The following is a 20,227-nucleotide window of genomic DNA, read 5'->3' on the forward strand; positions in this document are numbered from 1 at the left end:
TGTTTGTGTCTTGGCCACAAGAGAGCACTATTATACCTACCGAAATACGATGTTATGGTGATGAAACAAGTTGATTTCCGCTAAGATGCTACAATTTGCTCTTCTTCACAGAGGATGAAGAATGTATGCGTCGGCGTATTGTTTTGTTTTCCGTCGCATCCGGATCTCGCTCGCCCACCCCCGCTGTGCACAACAATATGTCCGTCTTCACCGGAGGTTATGTGGCAAAAACATCCGCTTCTTAATAGAGCAATCATTTTCACTTTCTTAGGAGCCATACTGAGGGCTAAATTACAACAAAATATCAAAGATACCCACCCGAAATGACGTTGACGTTGTGTGAGAGATAGCACAAAGAAAAGTTGGTTTGTGATCCCAAATGATACTTAAAGCGATTTGTTAGTTCTTAATTGCTATTTAGTGCAATACTACTATAGGACACTGTGCTCCGTATAAAAAAAACATGATTTTTTTTTTTTTGTTGGTCGGCTGTACCGAATTAATTGGTGACAGACGCAGCACACCCTATTCAGAAAAAGTTTCCATTCTCCATCTTTTCTGCCCCTCCTCGTTCGTGCCCATCATGGGAGAAAATGGGAGGCCGTGATATCATTCTCCATTACATTTTGTCACCAATTTTCAAGCAAAAAAGATCCCATAGGCGGTGCACTGTAAAAACTCCCAAAGTCCATTTCCTTCACACGGCACTCTGGTACATTGCATATTAAAAGCACTTCACGGCGTGCATTATGCAACCCCATGTGAGAGTTGCGTGTTCATTAAAACATGAGATCCCAACAGCCGTGTGACATCATCGTCATCAGATTCAGAACATGCCGTACGTGCCGAACACTTTTTTTGTTTTTTTTCTTTTTTCGCAGCTTATCTCTCGCCAGTACTGTCACTAAGCGAGCGTAATCTGTGGCTTTTAAAGCCAAGATTACTTTGAAACATTTTTCTCGGGAGCCCATTTAAAGGCATCTGATTGGAGTCAGTATCCTCAAGTAACAACACGGCTCCTTCCTCGCAAAGGAAGGGAAAAATACACACATATTGCTATTCTTGCCCGTGCCCCTTGTGAGGATAAGCGTTTCGGGTAATGGATGGTTACTGTTATTCTTCTTCTCTGCTAATGATGAAGCAGCAGTCAATCAACGATTATTTGTGTGCGGGTAATAACCATCCTGTCAGTCAGACAGCGGAGCCTATTTGAGGTCCATGTACTTTTTGTTCTCATTAGTAAGACAACTTCAGCACGCAAGTAGATAAGGTGCAAAAGTTAGCATTAGCAGCATGCTAACGTCAAGAGTTTTGCCCCTTCACTATTATTTTCCGGTGTAAACAATTAGAAAAAAATGGTGTTGTTTTAGAATGGATGAACATCACGTGCGGAATGGGAGCGAATCCCACAGGAGCAAAGTGTGGCCACTCTGCTGTGAAATAAGGAAACTTGCCGAATCCCCAAACACCACGCTCCAAATCGACACGCAGTGTCAGATGTGGCTTAAGCGAGGGGACGTGACAACACCTGGCACATCTGGCAACTGTAATTAGACACGGAAGGCTACCCAGCAGATTGTAATTTATTTTTTTTAAACTTTTGTCACACGCACTCGAGTGGATCATTTCATCCCAGTGAGGGAAACGTTCACAAGTATTTACAGTGTATACAGTGGGAGTACGAATTTGTTCGGCAAGGCAGGCCTGCTAACCACGAGGTCACCGCGCCGTCTGTGTACGAAACTCATTTCCGATGAGGGGACTGAATATATAACTGGCTATAGAAGGCATATGTCATTTGGACTTTCCTAATGTATTTCCAGTTCTGTCCCTGATTCCAATTTGAAAGCTGCCGCGAGCCTCCCTTCGAGTCAGGCAGCCGACTGGCCTTGTTGCCTTCCTAGATGTGGTGTTACTGATGGTGCATTATGATAGTCATTTCTGGGAATGCACCTGCTCCCAATCCGTAATAAGCACGAGGTGTGCGCACGCACGAGCCAAGTGATAATGAAAAAGAACCAAATGAAAACTCCTTGAGAGCAAGCTTGATCGTCACAAAATAACAATAAGACATTTATTAACTTGATTGTCACGTGGGGCGTTTTAGTTCAAGCCGAGCCTCGTCTGAAATTGAACACGAGCTGTTGTTGGGGAAAAGTCTTCCAAGCTTCAAGGCAAATGTTTGTTTTGCTGCCATGTGCTGCATATTGAATGAAAGCACTTAAGTATTAGGACGGCATATATATTTAAAGGCCTTTGATGTATGACTTGAATATTAATATTCATTAGGATGGTGCACACCAACACACTGCTGAAAAGCTCCCACACAATTAGTGTAATTTTTCGCTCATGTGCACACCTAAAACACACAGACACACGACTGAGTTTTTTCACCTACATGCGCCACTGAATTTGTTTCACACATTAGTCAATTTTGTTCATTTCAAATAAGAGACGTGCAATATCGTTTTTTTTTTGTTTTTTTTTTACACCGATACCAGTACGAGTAGTTAGTCTTGAGTACTCAGCCGATATCGAGTAGCACATACACACACACAAATTACTCTCACATTCATTTTCTCATTTGATTTTTTTTTGGGGGTCGTGTGGCAATGAGAGCAAATGAGTGACGCATAGCTGCGTGAAACGTAACGCTTCCTCCGTCTTGGCTGATGGCGACAGCACGTCAACAGAAGCCTGACCAATTCATTTTGTGACAACGTGTTCCACCAGAAAAACTCATTGGGCCGACGACAAGCGGCACAATCAGACAAGACGTACCCTGCCGACCGTGACTTATCTCCCAACACTACCATTCATCGTGTGTCTGACATTTATTTTTGACATTGAGCAGACACAAGCATGTTTCCCGGTCATATTCATCTAGGGAAACCTGACAAAACACGGATGAGCTTACATAAACATAACTCGAAAGAGTCTAAAAAAGCAGAATTAACCCATTCTTGACTACAATTAGTTTCAAATTGGTAAACATACTGTGAGTGTTTACTTGACATAATTTACAATGAATCATCAAACTGAAACAAATTGTTTCACAAGATAAATGAATATAAAAAACAAAAATCAATACTGTACATTTGAACGAACCAAAATGACAAATCGAAATAATGGCAACTTGTCGCCCGCATGGGTCAGAATTTGCCCACTAAATAAATATTTATCAGTCCAAATGAACAAATTGCAGGACTGACATTTTCTAGCACCAACGTTGTCTCATCAGACCAAAGTGCTCCTCATTTCCTTGGAACGGGTCATGAAAGGAATGTGATTGTGCATCGTTGATGGTTACGGTGAACGTGCTTGACAGGAAGCCGATGGTTAGATGAGAGAAGAGTGCCCCCAAGGCAGGTCAGCCGCGCCGAGCTCCCAGCGAGGGGGTCGTGCAGGGAGGCACGACCCAATAGGACTGCGGGCGGGGCAACATTGACAAGCTCATACACTGCCGATCAATCTGGCACACTGCAATCAAGCGCTGCACGGGCAAAAGTGTACTAGGATAGGAAACAGAAATAGAACACCAAGGCCTTGACGTGCAGACGTAACTTCATCGTGTTGATCGCGCTTTATCGACTCGTGTCGATGTTCTTTTATGTTTTGTAACAATTGAAATCGATGCAAATCGGAAGAATGCACTTGAGTTCAACATACAGCGTGAAGCGTTAGCATAGCATCAATACATTGCCACAGTCCAAATGATGATTGATTGATTGATTGCTGTTGTGTGTATATTGTGCTCATGCTGTATTATGAATCTTTTAAAAACTATAGCTCACATGTCAGTCCTTATACGATCGCAACAAACAACCATCCTTTTATGTCGATATTATTGTGTATAATTAGCCATGATGAAAATAAATGTCAGTCAGTTTGAATGTATCATAAAGTTCCGTACTACTGAATGCTATTTTTTTGTTTCCTTTCACCATTTTTTGTTGGTGATGTTTTTGCAGAGGATGGAACAGATTAATAGCGCTACTTAGATGGGCCGGGTTAAAGAACAGAGTGATCACACACTTTTCTCACAGCTGATCTATTGAATCCGGACTCCATAATACAGAGTTTATGAGCAGAATTGCCTTTACCTGAGGTAACAAAGTAATGGAGCTCGTTTTTCTTGTGCTTGGAAAGTGGCGGCGAAATTGCCCACTACCTAATTTCCTTCTATCATAGGAAATCACTCCAGCGACATACGGCTGGGAGAGTTGCTTCACAATCTTCAGTAATTGGGAAATTGCTGCCAGTCCTCCAAATGAACCCCAATACACCAAAGTCATTTTGCTTTGTCTGAAAACCATCCACTCCCTCCTGCCTTTTAAATCAGCACCTGTGGGTAACGCTGACACATTTCACCAAGCTCTTGCGGTATTTTATGAGGATGATTCAAGATTAATAACTCATTATTATCACACACTTAAACAGGGGGAGGACAAATGTACACTTTTTAAAGAATGAAGGAAGAGAGGGAGGAAAGTGGGAAAGAAGGATGTATTAAAGAAAGGATGAAGAACTCAAAGAAAGGATAGTATTGGGAGGAAAGAAAGGAGGGAAGGTGACAAGGATGTTATGGAAGGAAAGGTAGAAAACAAGTATGCATAAAAAGATGGAAGAAAGGAAACGGATGGAAGTAGAAATGACATAAAAATAAAAGAAGAAGAAAAAACGGAAGGGAGAGTGGAGGATAAGTAGCAAGAAATGTTTTAAAAGAAGGAGAGGAATGGTACAAAACAAAGATGGTCTAAAACAGGGGTGGGCAAACTTTCTGACTTGCGGGCCGAATTGCGTTCTAAATTTTGACCGGGGGGCCGAACCAGGAGCAGATGGATTTAGTGTTTGTGTGAAGTAATATGAATGACATGTAAAGGTCATTGCATAACACGTTTTTACTTTTAGTAGATACTAAAGCATGGATATTAAAAAACTTTTTGAAAACAAATGCATTTATTAACAGCATTAAAAAAATATTTCACCAAAAAACTACTATCAGTGATTCTTATGAAATACGACAGTTATGCTGAATAACATTTTCCATCACTTCAGCGCCTGCGAGTCAGATTTATGAAATATGTTTATCTAATGAGGCGAAATCACATCCAACGGCAAACATTCTGACCAAATACATCATCTTGAAGAATCAGTAAAAGATTACATCTAAATAAAGTAATAAAGAAATCAATAGTATTGTTGGTTTCGCTTTTTTGCTAATGCATCATAGTCTGGAGTAAAATTTGTTGTGGTAATTCTTAGGATAGAGTCGAGGTCCATTAACCTAGATCTGTGACAGGCTTTGTTGACGTTCATGTGGCTGAACGTCTTCTCACACACGTAGGTCGAGCCAAATTGTCCACTCTTTTTTAACATTCGGCACTCAGTGTCCACCTTTCTTTTCTTCGGGCCATTCATTTTAAGGATTGCAGGGGAAGGTTTGTGGGTGGCATTAGCGTAAAACTGTATCTGAAAGCTCAGTGCGCGAATTACGAGAATACTGACGTCACAGCCTACACTCAAAATTCGGCACCGATAGATGAAATAGAGCGCGGAGTGCGCCGCGTCCGTACTACTGAGTACGCACACGCATTTGTGAGTGTGCACCGAGCTTTCTGACACGGCTCCCGGGAGTAAATGCTCGGGCAGGCGCTTCCCCATCTACTGGGGAAACAGTAATTGCAGGGAAAATGACCCCCCCCAGAAAATTAATAATACAATTTATTCAGGTTTGGCGGGCCGGATTAAACGGCCCCGTGGGCCGGATGTGGCCCGCGGGCCGTAGTTTGCCCAAGTCTGGTCTAAAAGGAATCAAGCTCAGAATTATGCGCAATTTTGCGCAATAATGACGCAGAATGATGCTTTCAATTGTTTACCTTTGACCTTTCAGCATTGACGGAGTTGAGCCAATCGCGTGGATCGTTGTTGCGACGCGCTTTCCCGTGTCTCGGAGCTCCCCTCTGATCAACATGGTGAGTCTAGCACCATTCAAAACAATTTAGAGCCTACAACATAATAAGAAAAAGTTAGGCTCGACTTTTTGCTCGCTGTTGCTTATTTTTAAGCAAGGGAGTGTGTTTTTATTCTCATTGTGCCAAAATTAATATTCTGGATACTTCGAAAATGCGGATTAGCTTCTCGGATTAGCATCTTGCTAACGTCGCCGCACACACTGGCCCGAAAAGCTTGGTTAAATCCTGAAAAGTGGTCTTAATCCGACTTTGTTCTGTTCAGAATTCTTCATACTATTTGCAACGGTCAATTTTATCAATGAAACACTTTACATTATAACGAAGATGTATTAATAGTACGTGGCGTGGTCTGGATCGTTCAAGAAAGCTACGATTCCATGGGTCACCACACACATACACACACTCTGATGCCGGAGTTTATTGTACCTCGTCGGAATTATTGATTTCATGCGGAGTTATCAACATTATTCCTACGACCATGAGCCTTTGATGGCTTCCGAGAGAGTAGGACTGAACTGATCATTTAGAAAAGGTTTAGAAAACCGTTTAAGAACGAAACTCATTTGTAACCAATTGATTGAACCAACATGTGGTGTTTCCCTCTCTCTTCATTGGAGGCCAATAATGGCTAGAGCCAAGCCTTACTTTATCCATGTGTAGTAGCCTCAGGGATCTGTAACCCCTTTTTTGGGCGGTGTGGCTCATTGGTAGAGTGTTCGCCTCTCAACTCTAAGGTAGTGAGATCAATCCTCAACCCAGGTGACCATGTCAAAGTGATCTCGAGCAAGACACGAGACCCCAATTTGTTTCCAGTGTGGACCTGGCAGTGCCTTGCATGGCAGCATCAGAAGCCAATCTTTGTCACATCTATTCATTTCCACTCTGGTTCTTTCTAGATGGGACCACCTGGAATACCACCTCATTTCCCTCCCATGGGGATGCCCCCGATGGGGCAACGACCGCCCAGCATGACCCCCATGCCGCCTGGTATTATGCCACCCGGTATGCTGCCATCAATGTCAGCGCCTCCTATGGGACAGGTCAGTCTAGGTTTAGTTGAGCCTTACTGGCACCAGCCAAACAATACTCCCCCCCCCCCCCCCCCCCCCCCCCCCCCTCAAATTCACTTGTACAGGTCACACTGTGTGAAACCTGCCATTGGACTTTTTTATATCCACTAGACTGGATGCTTGCAGCAATACAGGGTTTGAGAATTGCGCTATTTCTGGTATGGAGTTTGTCACCTCATGCGAGCATCTGCCATCCAGACTCGTGTAATGAAAAGTTTGAACAAGTTGTGTACTGCATGGCGACGCGTTCACAGATCGGAGGCAGTGTCATCGCGCCATTAACTCACTCGGCACAGGCGCTCTCGCGCTGCCTCACCCCCCCCCCCCCCCCCCCCCCCCCCCTTCCCGTGTCAGCAGAGAGCTTTTAGGCCCGGATCTCGACACTATGAAAATGCCAGATGAATATTTCATCCTGTTTCTTTTCACAGATTCAAGGTATGATGCCACCCATGATGGGGATGATGCTGCCTCCTCGCCTGCCAGCTGCAACTGTGCAGCCAACTGGGCCGGTAACGCTTGTCTCTCCTCCGCCTTTCATCATCAGCACGCTGTCTCACATTCTCGCGTTTCAAAATAAACCATAAGCCGCGAAGTAACACTTGGGTCGGACACAAATTGCCGCTGTAGACATGCAAAGCTGTTCTTGATTGGAATGACAATGAACACTTTTATTTGCCACTTTTGTTCAGCTGTGAATCACTTTTAATTGAACGAGTAATGTATTTTAATATTCTGGTTGTGAGTGCGAACGAGCATCTTCAGCCAAGCATTATCAACTCAATTGTGTTGGGATGCGTTGCCCTAATAAGCAACACAATTGCGTTTATTGAACAATAATTCCGTTGGACGCTGTCATCATTCATCCTTTCCAGACAGCTGCTGTAGTTGACATATTGAACAAAGAGTTGATTAGTCCTTCTTTGTCTTCTCAACAGCCTGGCGTTGACACCCCGGGTGAGTTCTTTAACTTCACCAAAACTCTGATAGTTTATATTTGACGTCTTGCTAACTTTGTGATTTTGCTTCAACAGCTGCGCCAGGAACCACCGTAAGTGTCTTGCAGTTGCACTGCACATATTTCTACAGGCCATAACTGCTGAGTTTTTTAAACGTCGCGATTTTTTGATTTTTTTTGCAGAGTACAACAAATGGATCTCCACAGGAAGAGCCGCCGAAGAAGGTTTGTACATCGGGGCGGACTCGAAAACGGGCAACAAACTTCTGCCGTTGTATTGGTGAACTTGTTTTATAGAGCTCTGTACGCGAAAACCAGCAGACACAGAGACAGCTTCTTCTCCCAGGCTGTTGCTCTGATGAACTCACATCACTCTTAGAGTCGCAGAGTCATTACTGTGCAATAACATCCTGCTCTCCACACCTTTTTTGAATTATCTACACTGTTTGTACTATGTGTCCTCTCTGCATCCATTGCAGCCTGGTCATCCTAGAAGAGGGACCCTCCCATCTGTGGTCTCTTAAGGTTTCTCATTTTCCCTAGCTGGAGTTTTGAGTTTTTCCTTGCCCTCTTGGGAGTTTAAGATCAGGGGATGTTTGAGAATATTTGCCATTTTTCACATGTCCTGAGTGTTGTTGTTAGTCACCTAAATGTTGAACAGAGGCTGTGATTTACCGAAGTCAAATTCCTTGTTTGGCACGCTCAAACATGGCGAATGAAAACTCTTGAATCTTGTTTTTTGTCTTAGAAATCGCTGTGGACTGAACACAAATCACTGGATGGAAAAACCTATTACTACAACACGGAGACCAAACAGTCCACCTGGGAAAAACCGGAGGATCTAAAGTCTCCCGCAGAAGTACGCAAATGTTTTATTGATTTTAACCCCCACAGTTTACCTTAAACGTCAAGTCCATTTATTTACACAACCCCCCCCCCCCCGACACACACACACACACACACAGTTGATTGTGTATCCAAGTTGAAACAAGTTTTTCTCTCAAAGCTTTGCTTTACCACAACTTTGTGTCTGTGTCCCTCAGCAAATGTTATCCAAATGTCCTTGGAAAGAGTACAAGTCCGACACGGGGAAGCCGTACTACTACAACTCCCAGACAAAGGAGTCACGATGGACCAAGCCCAAAGAGCTGGAGGATCTGGAAGGTATCACACATCGGCCTTCAATCGTTCTATTATGGCCTCCACAACAAAGCCTGGCGCACGAGTGAAACGCAGCATCTCCCATCGTGTGTTGTTGAAAACAAAAGATCCTAATGGCTTTCTCCTTTTTTCCCCATTTCAGCCATGATTAAAGCTGAGGAGAATGGGTAAGTGCTTCCCGTTTACCTTCACTTGGCACGCCACTCGTCTGTTTTTTTAACCAGTATTAATCTTGTGATACGATTGTAGGACGACAGAAGTAGCGGCGCCTAAAGTCGCCACCGAGCCCGTGCCGCAAGTCGAAACCACACAAGCGTCCGCGGCCCCCGTCGTCGAGGCGGAGCCGGTCGACGTCGTCCCCGAAGAGCAACCGTCTTTGGTGGCCTCACAGCACACGGCTGAGGTCAAGACCGTCGACGCACCCGTGGCTTTAACGGAGACTGGCGCCCCCGCAGAAGCCCCGGCCAGGTAGAATTCGCTTGCAGTTTGGGTGGTCGCAAATGCTCACACGTTCTGGAGTTGACATGCTCTTCCCCCGCAGTGACGAAGCCACAAAAGAAGAACTACGTCCAGAAATTCAAAAAAAAGTTTTCAAATGGAACACCAAAGAGGAGGCCAAGCAGGCTTTCAAGGAGCTGCTGAAGGAGAAGGTAAGTGTGGCAAGACTGCTAAAAAAAAAAAAAAGCATACACTTTGATGTTAAAATGCCAATAATAAGAAATATGCAGTACATTCCCAGTGCACATGTTTTTTTAAGACAGCTTTTTTCTTGGTAGTCATCTAGAGCAGTGTTTTTCAACCGGGGTGCCGTGGCATACTGGTGTGCCGCAAAATATTGTCAGGGGTGCCGTGGGAAATTCTCCAATTTGTGCACCTGTGCGGTGTAGCGCCCGGCAGAGTAATCGTATCTTCCATTTCAGAAGGTGGCAGCAGCAGGTAGCGATTTGCCTCGTGCTTGCAGACGAGAAAATTGGTGACGCATGGATGCAGCGGCAGGTATATGGGATGCTCATGCAGGTAGCATTGACAGCGATGTTGTCATTGTGGATAGCGAGACGAGTCGATACTGACAGTGATGGAGAAGTTTTTGAAGAGAAAAAATGCTGACACTGTACTCAGCACACACTGGTGTGCCGTGAGAGACGTTCAGCTGTGCCGTGGAATTGTCCAATATTAATTGTATTGTAAACAGGATCGCCAAACCACTGGTCAGTTCGCGCAAGGCCTGGTCAGCCACTTGCTAATTGTGCATGCGTGGAGAATCGGAGAATCTTGAGATTTCATATTGTGTCGGTCTGATTGTATTGCATCGGCACATATTCAGGTTATGTGTGTGTTGCTGTGTGCTTTTGCTAACAGTGACAGACACTATGACGGTTGTGGTGCGTTTGTGGTCCAATGGAAATCAGAGCATGCAGTTCAACCGGAGAACCTGGATTGGTTATTTTTCACATACATAAAATAAACAGTCAAGTCGAGGCAACTCGACTGTGATAGCCACTCAGCTGCTGTCAGAACAGCAGAGCGTCTTTAAAAGTGACTTTGTTCTTATTGTTGCAATATTTATAGACCTAGTCTAAAACAGTAAACAAAATCACGTTGATTCTTTTATTTGAATCACAATCGCTTTAAATAGTTTATTTCTTACACCGTCTAAAACTGTCACTTTCATTTAAAAAAAGGAATACAATTTAAAGAATATTTAGTATTTATTTCTATTGAATTATTCGACTCTCCATACATATATAGGAATAGGACTTTACGTCTTTCGTTGTAATATAACTGATTTTAATATAGGAGCTTAACAGATTTTTGTTGGCGGTGTGCCGCAAGATTTTTTCCAATGAAAAGGTGTGCCGTGAATGAAAAAAGGTTGGGAAACACTGATCTAGAGAAAGTTGCGAGTTGTATCACAGACTACTCCAGTACTTGACACTCAGTCCCAAAAGGTCTTGCTGATATGAGCAATGCGCTGTTGATTTTTTTCAGTTTCATTAGTTTTCTACTTCCTTTTAATCAGACAAAGTGGCTCCAGTATTAAGTGCTTTAATTTCCAGTCCTTACTAAAAAGTCGTTAAAGTGACTGAGGGGAAAAAGGAAAGATTCGATTGAATGTTCTTAATGGGGGACAGCAACGGACAATTAAGTATCATTTTTTTTAATGGGATTGAGGTTAAGGGGGGCCTTCGGCTATGATGAGTGTCTTGATTTTGAAATGGCAAACGAGATGAGACTGAAGCAACAGCCTCAGTTGCTTCACTTAGTCGAAAGGATTCCAAAAGACGCTGTAACAATTCATCCCAGTGGTCGCCTGCCTGATGTGTTAATCGGCCACATCGTCAGCACCACCACCCGAAGGTTGCAGCTGAGCAGCTGATTTTCACCTCCTGTTGTCAGGGGAAAGTGACTCAACACCTCGCAGCAGCGCTTGCTGCTATAATGACTTTCTACTAATTCTACTGCTCAACGCACAATTTGTAGTGTTGCCATTTTCTGGAAGATCATAATGGTAACGTCTTCCAGATTAGCTTTTATTGGGACCAAGCAAGAGTTAGCCCGACACGCTTCAGTGAGTTGCAATAAGTGCGGCAAGTGTCCAGTGCGTGGAAAACGGATGCAGCAGCTCCTCCCTGAGCGAGCGAGTGGAATGGGCGCCTGCATAAATCCCAGCTGACACTTTTTCCCTGAATGACGGCCGCGCCACACCTCTTAAGCCCGCATCTATTAGTCATTATGAAAATGCGGCTCCTGGGGGAGTCCTGCCGCACACTGTTTGAGTCACAACTAGGAACGGCGACAATTGATTTCGTTTCGCATCCACAAAATAAACAGCATATCATTTGGACTTTTGTCATCTGTTTACGACGCTTTCTCCTTGTTTTTCAGGGTGTGTCCTCCAACTCTTCATGGGAACAGGCTATGAAATTGATTATTAATGACCCCCGCTACAGGTGACACATTGTCCTATGAGAGCTTCATCAGGTGTCAACCATACCGATTTTTAATTGTATTTTTTTTTGTCTCTCAAGCGCTCTCCCCAAGCTGAGCGAGAAGAAGCAAGCCTTTAACGCCTACAAGGTCCAGACGGAGAAGGAAGAAAAAGAGGAGGCCAGGATTAAATACAAAGAGTCCAAAGAAACCTTCCAGAGGTTCTTGGAGAACCATGAAAAGATGACGTCCACCACCAGATACAAGTACGTTCTCACATAAAAAAAAAATTCTCCCCCTCATCTGGCTGTATTGATTTGGGGTTCCCTGAATAGTCAAATGTGATGGCAAGGCATCGCCATAGCTTCCACAAAGCTCTCCAACATGACCGTTCTCTGTATTTGCAGGAAAGCAGAGCAGATGTTCAACGACCTGGAGGTGTGGAGCTGCGTTCCCGAGAGAGACAGACAGGAGATCTATGAAGATGTCTTGTTTTACCTGGCCAAGAAGGAGAAGGTTTGGATCACTGTGAGGCATCTCATCAAGCGGCGCCACCCACTGACTTCCGACTGCCCTTTTGCCGCCTTCAGGAGCAAGCCAAGCAGCTGAGAAAGAGGAATTGGGAAGCTCTGAAGAACATTCTGGACAACATGGCCAACGTCACCTACCGCACCACCTGGTCAGAGGCTCAGCAGTACCTGCTTGACAATCCCACCTTTGCTGAGGATGAAGAGCTGCAAAGTATGCATTTTCCTTTCTTGAGTCAACTCTCCACTGATTGTAAAAGTAAAAGCATTGCTTTGGCGCCATCTTGTGGCAGCATGGTACCGAGGCACTACAGAATGTCCATGCCAGTGGGGATGGGGGCTTTTTCACTTGGCTTCAAGGTTGTGTCCTTATCTCAATCAAGTAGTGAGATGGACCACTGTTTTTTTTTTTTTTTTTAAAACTGTGCAAACTATCCTCAGCTATTCACCAAACAATTCAACCTATTGATGCTCACTTGTGATGATCCTTTTTTTTTTGTGCCGGCAGACATGGACAAAGAGGACGCGCTGATTTGCTTTGAGGAGCACATCCGTGCCCTGGAGAAGGAGGAAGAGGAGGACAAGCAGAAGAGTCTTCTGAGGGAGAGGAGGCGACAGCGCAAGAACAGGGAGTCCTTTCAGGTCAGCTCCCGTTCGGTCGCAAAGTCCATCAGGTGCTGAAGTTGCTAAGGTTTTGGGGCCGCACTCTAAGTCTAATAGTTGAGTAATCCAATGAAATTTTTGGGCCAACCAGGTGATTGTTTTTCCCCGGCCAAAACAGCTTATGCATTTTGTCACAGAAATTTCTGGATGAACTCCACGACCACGGCCAGCTTCATTCCATGTCGGCCTGGATGGAGATGTACCCCACCCTGAGCTCGGACATCCGCTTTGCCAACATGCTGGGTCAGCCAGGTAAGACGTGGACCGTCATCACACAATGTCACCAGATGGTCCAACACAAATCATCAGAATGAGGAGTCCACGTTTCCCTGTGGTTTTCTACAGGCTCCACTCCTCTGGACCTTTTCAAATTCTACGTGGAAGACCTGAAGGCGCGATACCACGATGAGAAGAGGATTATCAAAGACATCCTGAAGGTGGCCGCAACTCTGCACCGTGTGCTCATGACGTTGTTGTTTTTTTAACTTGGGTTTTTTTTTATGCTTGGACAGGACAAGAGCTATCTGGTTGAAGTTAACACCAGCTTTGATGACTTTGGATCCGTCATCAGCTCAGACAAGAGAGCCACCACACTTGATGCCGGAAACATCAAGTTGGCTTTCAACAGTGTAAGTGCTTCTTCACTCAAATTATTGTGTGCTCGGTCAAACGGATTCATTGGGCTAGCAGGGTGATGCTTTGATTTGACTTCTTTGCTCAGTTGCTAGAGAAGGCAGAAGCCAGGGAGCGCGAGCGTGAGAAGGAGGAGGCGAGAAAGATGAAGAGGAAAGAGGCGGCCTTTAAGACCATGCTGAAGCAGGCCACGCCCGCCCTGGAGCCAGAGGACGCGTGGGAAGCCGTGAGTGAATCCTTGATGGATGTTTGGAAGAAACTATTATTGGCAGAAAACAAACATCCAAAAAAAGGCAGTCATTGCCTCATAATTCTATTTTATTGAAGCCATAATATATGAAGGGACCCAGGACATTGATTCTTTTGCCTACCACCAGAAGGAGCTCTCTGAGGGTTCTCCTAATAGCATGTTGCCCTTTCCAGGTGAGGGAGAGATTCCTAAAGGAGGCGGCCTTTGAAGACATCACGCTCGAGTCGGAGAGGAAGAGGATCTTCAAGGACTTCATGCACGTTTTGGAGGTGAGTGGGAGTGCAAGTGAGAGTGGGCTGACAGTCTCAATATTCATTTGAACCAATCCCTACCTTGTCGTTTGACAGCACGAGTGCCAGCATCATCACTCCAAGACCAAGAAGCACTCCAAGAAGTCCAAGAAGCACCACAGGAAGCGATCCCGCTCTCGATCGGTCAGTCTCGGGGGTATATCTGCCATTTGACTTTTTTATGAATATCATTCCATGTATCTTCAGGGCTCCGAGTCTGAAGAGGACGAATACCACAAGAAGAAGAAGCGCTCGGCGTCCAAAACCCCGTCGGAGCGCTCCTCCAGTGGCGAGTCAGGTGAGTCGGGAGAACCCGTGTCCTCGCTTGATATGCGCCCGTTCATCTTCTTTGTTCATCTTTGACCCTAGAGAGAAGCTACAAGAAATCTAAGAAGCACAAGAAGAAGGCCAAAAAGAGACGACATAAGTCTGTAAGTAATTCTAATAAGTATTCAGTATTTTAGAAAGAAAAAAGCAGATTACATTTTAAGTTGTGTTTTCATCAAGATGCACTAATGGGACGCTATTTTGTCCATCAGGGCTCACCCGACTCAGACGTAGCCGACAAGAAAGGACGAGACGGCAAGAGGGACAAAGACAACGATAAAGACAAAGACGGGGACAAGGCCCGAGGGAAGTCGCACTCGGACGCGAAGCACAAGTCACCAAAAGGCAAAGCCGCCAAGGAGGAGGTAAACTTTTTTTCATCTACTCATTCGTCTGCAACATGTTGCGAAACAAAGTAAAACATTTTGTTCAAGGAAATGTTCATAACAATTGCTGGTGGGTATTTGCTAGTGAGAAAAAAAATACTCCACATTTGCAGCTCAAAGCTTCCATTTTCTGCCTGGGCAAAGTGAACTCAACAGTTTAGTGAACTTTTAAGCTTTTTTTCCCAGGGTGGCTGGGATACGTCAGGAAGTGAACTGAGTGAAGGCGAACTGGAGAAAAGAAGACGAACTTTACTAGAGCAGCTGGATGCGCCGTAATGACATGTCGCATTCCTTTCAGAGGGCATAGCGCTCCCTGCAGGTCTCCGCCGGAATCTCGGACACCGAAGTTTATTTACCAAGATGTTTGTTAATTCTGTTCAGTCATGCTTGTTCTTTTTTTGGGGGGGGGGGGACTTTGTTTAGTAATTGTTTAGTAACTTTTTTCATCAGCTAAATTTAATTGCCAGTGCCTGCCTCTCAGCAGCTACAAAAACAGTTGCAAAGGAAAGTCTCTTGATTGGATGGATCATTGGATGCTGTAATAAAGATTTTAACACTTCACAATCAGCATTTTTATGAAAACAAATGTAATGTCATGAAAACATTATTTCGTTAGTTCACTTCTGAAAGTTGACATTTATTAAATAAAGCAAAATGTTTCAGTTTCTATACATGGTCTTTTTTTAGTCAAAAATATATATTCCCAAAAAAATATATATACATTATATATATATATATATATACATATATATATATATATAAAGTGAACACCTGCACACCTGCCCTCATCCCCACCTCCTGATTGGCTGGTTGATCTGTGATGTCACACGGACACTCCATTAGGTGCACTGCCATTTTTAGGTGTACCTACTAATAACAGGCCACTTCATTAGAGAAAAATCATGGCCAAAGCTTAACTGAAAGTGAAAAGTGCCAAACCCGCCCTCACCACCACTATGTGATTGGCTGTTTCATCTGTGATGTCACTTGGACACTCCATTATGTACACCGCCATTTTCAAGTGTACCTAATAACAGGCCACTTTATTAGGGAAATATGGTCAAAGGTCACAGGTGTCAAGCTCTAGTCCTTGGGGCCGCATTCCAACATGTTTTCCAAGATTCCCTCGTTAAGTGCACCTGCGTGAAAAGTTTTAGCTCCTGCAAAACATGAAAATGAACAAAATCTTTTCACGCAGGTGTGTTTAACGAGGGTAACTTGGAAAACATATTGGAACGTGGCCTCTTGAAGGCTGGAGGTCGACACCCCTGGTTTAAGTGAAAAGTGCCACACCCGTCCTCACCCCCACTTTGATTGGCTGTTTGATCTGTGACATCACTCGGACACTCCATTAGGTACACCGCCATTTTCAGGTATGCCTAATAACAGGCCACTTCATCATGGAAAAATCAGGCGTAAGCTTAAGTGAAAGTAAAAAGTGCTATACTCACCCTCACCCCCACTTTGTCTGGTTGATCTGTGACGTCACACGGACACTCCATTAGGTACACCGCCATTTTCAGGTGTACCTAATAACTATGCATTTTTTGTACGTGTCAAGAATTTTTGTGGCTATTTTATGTAAGAAAAAAACAAGGATTCATAGTACAATGTAAATTGTTTATTTGATCATTTTTATTGGAAATGTAACATCTCCTAGTTTTCAAAACAAACCACAGAAAAAGTTAATTTGCAGTGAGCGCAAAACTATCTAAAATACTTTTCTGGTAATTGTAACCATGGCAGTCTTTCCAGTTCATTGGGAGTGATTTTGGGGGTGGGTGGGGGGTTAAGAAGGTTATCTCCACCATAAAGTTGCCCTCAGAAATCGAGTCATTAGCATACTCGGTCGTTCCTGGCTGCATTTGGCTTTAAATATACACACAAAATCAAACTATAAGTTACAAAATAACATTCAAGTTGTAGAGCACAAGGCAAAGGTTTCAACATTATATACAATATTAATAATCATCTAGTCGTGTGACTTCAGTACAAAACAAAACCGGTTGTAACAAAAACTGTACAGTTAGGAAACATTTTCTTGCCTTTACTTTCCAGGTATGAGATGACAGTAACTTCAGTGGTCATAGAATGAACATTTGATAGATGCAGTCTTAGGAATGATGCGTACATGTTTACAAAATGAAAATCATATCCAGTTGACATCAAGCTCTAAACTTGGCAGGAACGATCAAGCTTGATATGACTGAATATCATGCAACAAGCATTTAGTGGAACATTGTACTAAAAAAGTAAAGCACTCATGATTTCACGAGATTTTATTTGAGAAAAATGTCAATTTTCAAATCATATTATAAAACCAGTCAGTGAGCGCAGGGAAGCAACAATTGTATTAGAAAGTAATTTGAGGTAATAAATTTACAGGAGAATACAATTTTAAATTGTAATTTATTTTTGGCAATGCTTCACTTTTTTTGTACAAAATGCGACTAAATTGTCATGTTGTGGATATTATTTTCCAAAGCTTTTTTTTTATATATATATATTCATTCATTTCACTTTGATTGCTTGGAAAAAATAAAATTAATATAATGGCCTAGATTGGAGAACGAGTTAGCCATTGGGAACTAGAGAGCGCTAAAGCCATTTTGTCATCCACGTCCAAACAGCCATCAAACGTCTACTATTGCACGCTTAAAACATTCAGATGGACTGGCACCCAACCTAAATAATGGCATGAGTTTCAGACAGTGGACTGCCCCCTAGGAGTGGAAGTACACATTGATTTGAATCAGTATTCTTCTTAAAAATGTCTAATTTCTGCTCATTTCAAAAATGTTGAAAAAATTCTTATTAAATATTTGATCTTAAATATTTCAGACACCTAAAAAACACATTTTTGAAATTAATTTGTGTAGTTTAAAATGGACAAAAATATTTTCTTTTTTGAGTGTCAAGATTTTGGGCAGTATTCCATTGAAAAATGGGCATTTTCTCTGCTAAATGTTGCACTCGAAAATTCCCGCCCAAGTGTTGACCATTCTTCAGGTGTTCCATCAGAAATATTTGGCCACTGAATTTCTGTACCGAACCGACAAAACCGAAGCTAGTTCGCTCTCGTGCTGCACTTCCCTGTCCACGCCCTTCGATTGGAATTGCTTCAATGCAAAACACACCTGAATTAAAGTTTAGGCACTTTTTGTTTCTATGAGCAGTCCAGGTCCTTCATACATATTCATTATATATACATCCTGAAGACATATCTATGTGTATATACACACATAAACAGTCTCGAACCGATTGCCATTTGTTCACTTTCCCAATCCAACCTGCTTGCAACATTGCGTCTGTCCCTCTGCTGTCCTTACAATGGCTATCATCATAAACATTCATCATCATCATCATTTGGCGAGCAAATAAATGCTCAAACGGCTCATGAAGCCATTGGAGCACTTTTTTGAAATCTTTCTGATGCGTTGAATTAGGCTTTCATGTCCATCCCTTGTTCTTGTTGACCTTAACCCTAACACTTGCTGCTGTTCCCCCCCTTGTCCATCCATCTGTCCGTCCGTCGATCACACAACCACCTCACCGTTGTTGAGTGGTCGCAGATTCTGGTCGTCGAAGCGCTTCCGGACGCTGCGGCGCACGGCGTCCGCTCGCCTGTAAGGCTGATTGCGAAGATCTGCGAAGAGGACGCCAAGGAATACAGAAGAAGAGACTGTCAGTCGGCCAGCAGGGGGCGCTTGAATCCCAGTTTTAGTGAGATGGCAGTGCTGGCAGCCTATCTGCCCGTCTAAGTACCTGTCTGTCAGTCGAATCTTTCCATCTACTGTTAGATCCGTCTGTCAGTCCATCTGCCTCTTAATTTGAGCTCTCATTTCTTTCTGTCTGTCCGTCTGTCTGTCTGTCCGTCAAAGCAGCACTAGGCAGCCGGCAGCATTTGTCTACTTGTTACGCGTGAGACTACGGCGCAGCAAAATTGACTTTTTAAGATGCATCCTCCTATATTATCGCATCTGTAAGAGTACCTAGAGGGCGTCCTCACTAAAAATACGTGCTTTCCAGGTTACAATGAACAAGTATGTACAGAACTTTGAGGACAAAGTCGCATATAAAGAAGCACAAGCGTTTCTTTGGTGGGCGGCAAGCAAGCAGTGCGCGTTAAAAGCTTGGAGGTAAACAAAGATTGCTTGCCAGGTTTGGGACACATCCACCACTAGCTTGGAGCTACCCGACGACTTCCTGAGCCTCGAGTAGACATTGGGAAATTTAGTAATGTTACTCCTCTTTAGGGCTGGACAAAGAGAAAACAAAACGGGAGGTTACCAAAATGCACCTCGGCGCAGCGGCAAAAGCTAAACCGTGCAAAAAATAAAGCAGGAGGATGCTAACTGGTCATTTACAGATGGTGGAGAAGCTCCGCACGCTTTTGTTTTGCTTCATTTTTTTTTTCAATGTCTTTGCAGAGAGGCTGCCAGCAAAATACACACCATTAAAAAAACATTGTTAGGTAAAGTTCATGCATTAGGCAAAAGAAAATATCACTGGAAAACAATTGCATGCATCATTTCTAGGTAAGTAGCTCATGAACACACAATGTAGGAAAAATAAAATTCTCGCATGCGATGGGCAAAATGTGGACAGATTTTTTTTCCCAAATAATTTATTTGTGACAATTATCATAATTAGAAAAAAATATTGTGAAATGTTGAAAATCTATTTTTGGTGATTTTCACCTAAATAGAAGATCATACTGTATTGGTTGAATACAGTTATAATTATGATAATTCACTAAAAATAGAGCAAAATCCGAATGTGTGGTGACTATGTGGTGCATTTCCATCTGTGGCCACAAGACGGCAGCATTGAGCTAGCTGTAATTTAGATGGATTCAAATCAACTGTTGGGGAATGATGAAATGGTGAAATTTAGAAGGGGATTCATGACGTCATGCTGGGGTGGACCTTCACCAACACCTTGTGATCAGGACACAGTAGCCACACACCCCAAAAGACACGCACACAGGCATCACCATGTGAAAGTTAGTCGGCGTGCAAGGTTGTGGGAGGAGCAAAGGGGAGGAGAAGGGGAGCGTTCC

General features: G+C 43.5%; 2 protein-coding genes across 6 annotated transcripts in view; one reads left to right on the forward strand and one right to left on the reverse strand.

The window, feature by feature from the left end:
* The first annotated feature begins 5,874 nt into the window (after nucleotides 1–5,874).
* Nucleotides 5,875–15,832, forward strand: prpf40a (PRP40 pre-mRNA processing factor 40 homolog A). Of its 2 annotated transcripts, none has more exons than XM_088383640.1 (26): nucleotides 5,875–5,975; nucleotides 6,872–7,015; nucleotides 7,474–7,554; nucleotides 7,918–7,999; nucleotides 8,077–8,093; nucleotides 8,184–8,225; nucleotides 8,749–8,859; nucleotides 9,044–9,164; nucleotides 9,304–9,328; nucleotides 9,411–9,629; nucleotides 9,703–9,811; nucleotides 12,048–12,112; nucleotides 12,191–12,355; nucleotides 12,497–12,605; nucleotides 12,680–12,830; nucleotides 13,125–13,258; nucleotides 13,417–13,531; nucleotides 13,625–13,716; nucleotides 13,792–13,908; nucleotides 14,001–14,138; nucleotides 14,336–14,431; nucleotides 14,510–14,596; nucleotides 14,660–14,750; nucleotides 14,822–14,883; nucleotides 14,992–15,144; nucleotides 15,352–15,832. In XM_088383640.1, the coding sequence occupies exons 1-26, from the start codon at nucleotides 5,973–5,975 to the stop codon at nucleotides 15,439–15,441; spliced, it is 2,619 nt and encodes an 872-aa protein (XP_088239766.1). In that variant the 5' UTR covers nucleotides 5,875–5,972; the 3' UTR covers nucleotides 15,442–15,832. The 2 variants fall into 2 exon arrangements, with proteins under 2 accessions (XP_088239766.1, XP_088239765.1); XM_088383639.1 differs by having other exon boundaries at nucleotides 5,894–5,975; nucleotides 7,981–7,999.
* Nucleotides 15,833–16,771: 939 nt separating this feature from the next.
* The window catches only part of fmnl2a (formin-like 2a), a 28,159-nt gene continuing 24,703 nt past the window's right edge, over nucleotides 16,772–20,227 (reverse strand). For all 4 annotated transcript variants that reach the window (XM_088382765.1, XM_088382761.1, XM_088382763.1 and 1 more), the window contains one exon: nucleotides 16,772–18,811. Coding sequence is in view for 2 of the 4 variants with exons in the window: in XM_088382761.1 (XP_088238887.1) it covers nucleotides 18,702–18,811 (110 nt within the window). In the remaining 2 variants the exon portion in view is untranslated. The remainder of the gene's footprint in view (nucleotides 18,812–20,227) is intronic.

Source organism: Syngnathus floridae, chromosome 8, assembly GCF_059516105.1.
Source record: "Syngnathus floridae isolate MCC-2025c chromosome 8, RoL_Sflo_1.0, whole genome shotgun sequence".
NCBI lineage: Eukaryota > Metazoa > Chordata > Actinopteri > Syngnathiformes > Syngnathidae > Syngnathus > Syngnathus floridae.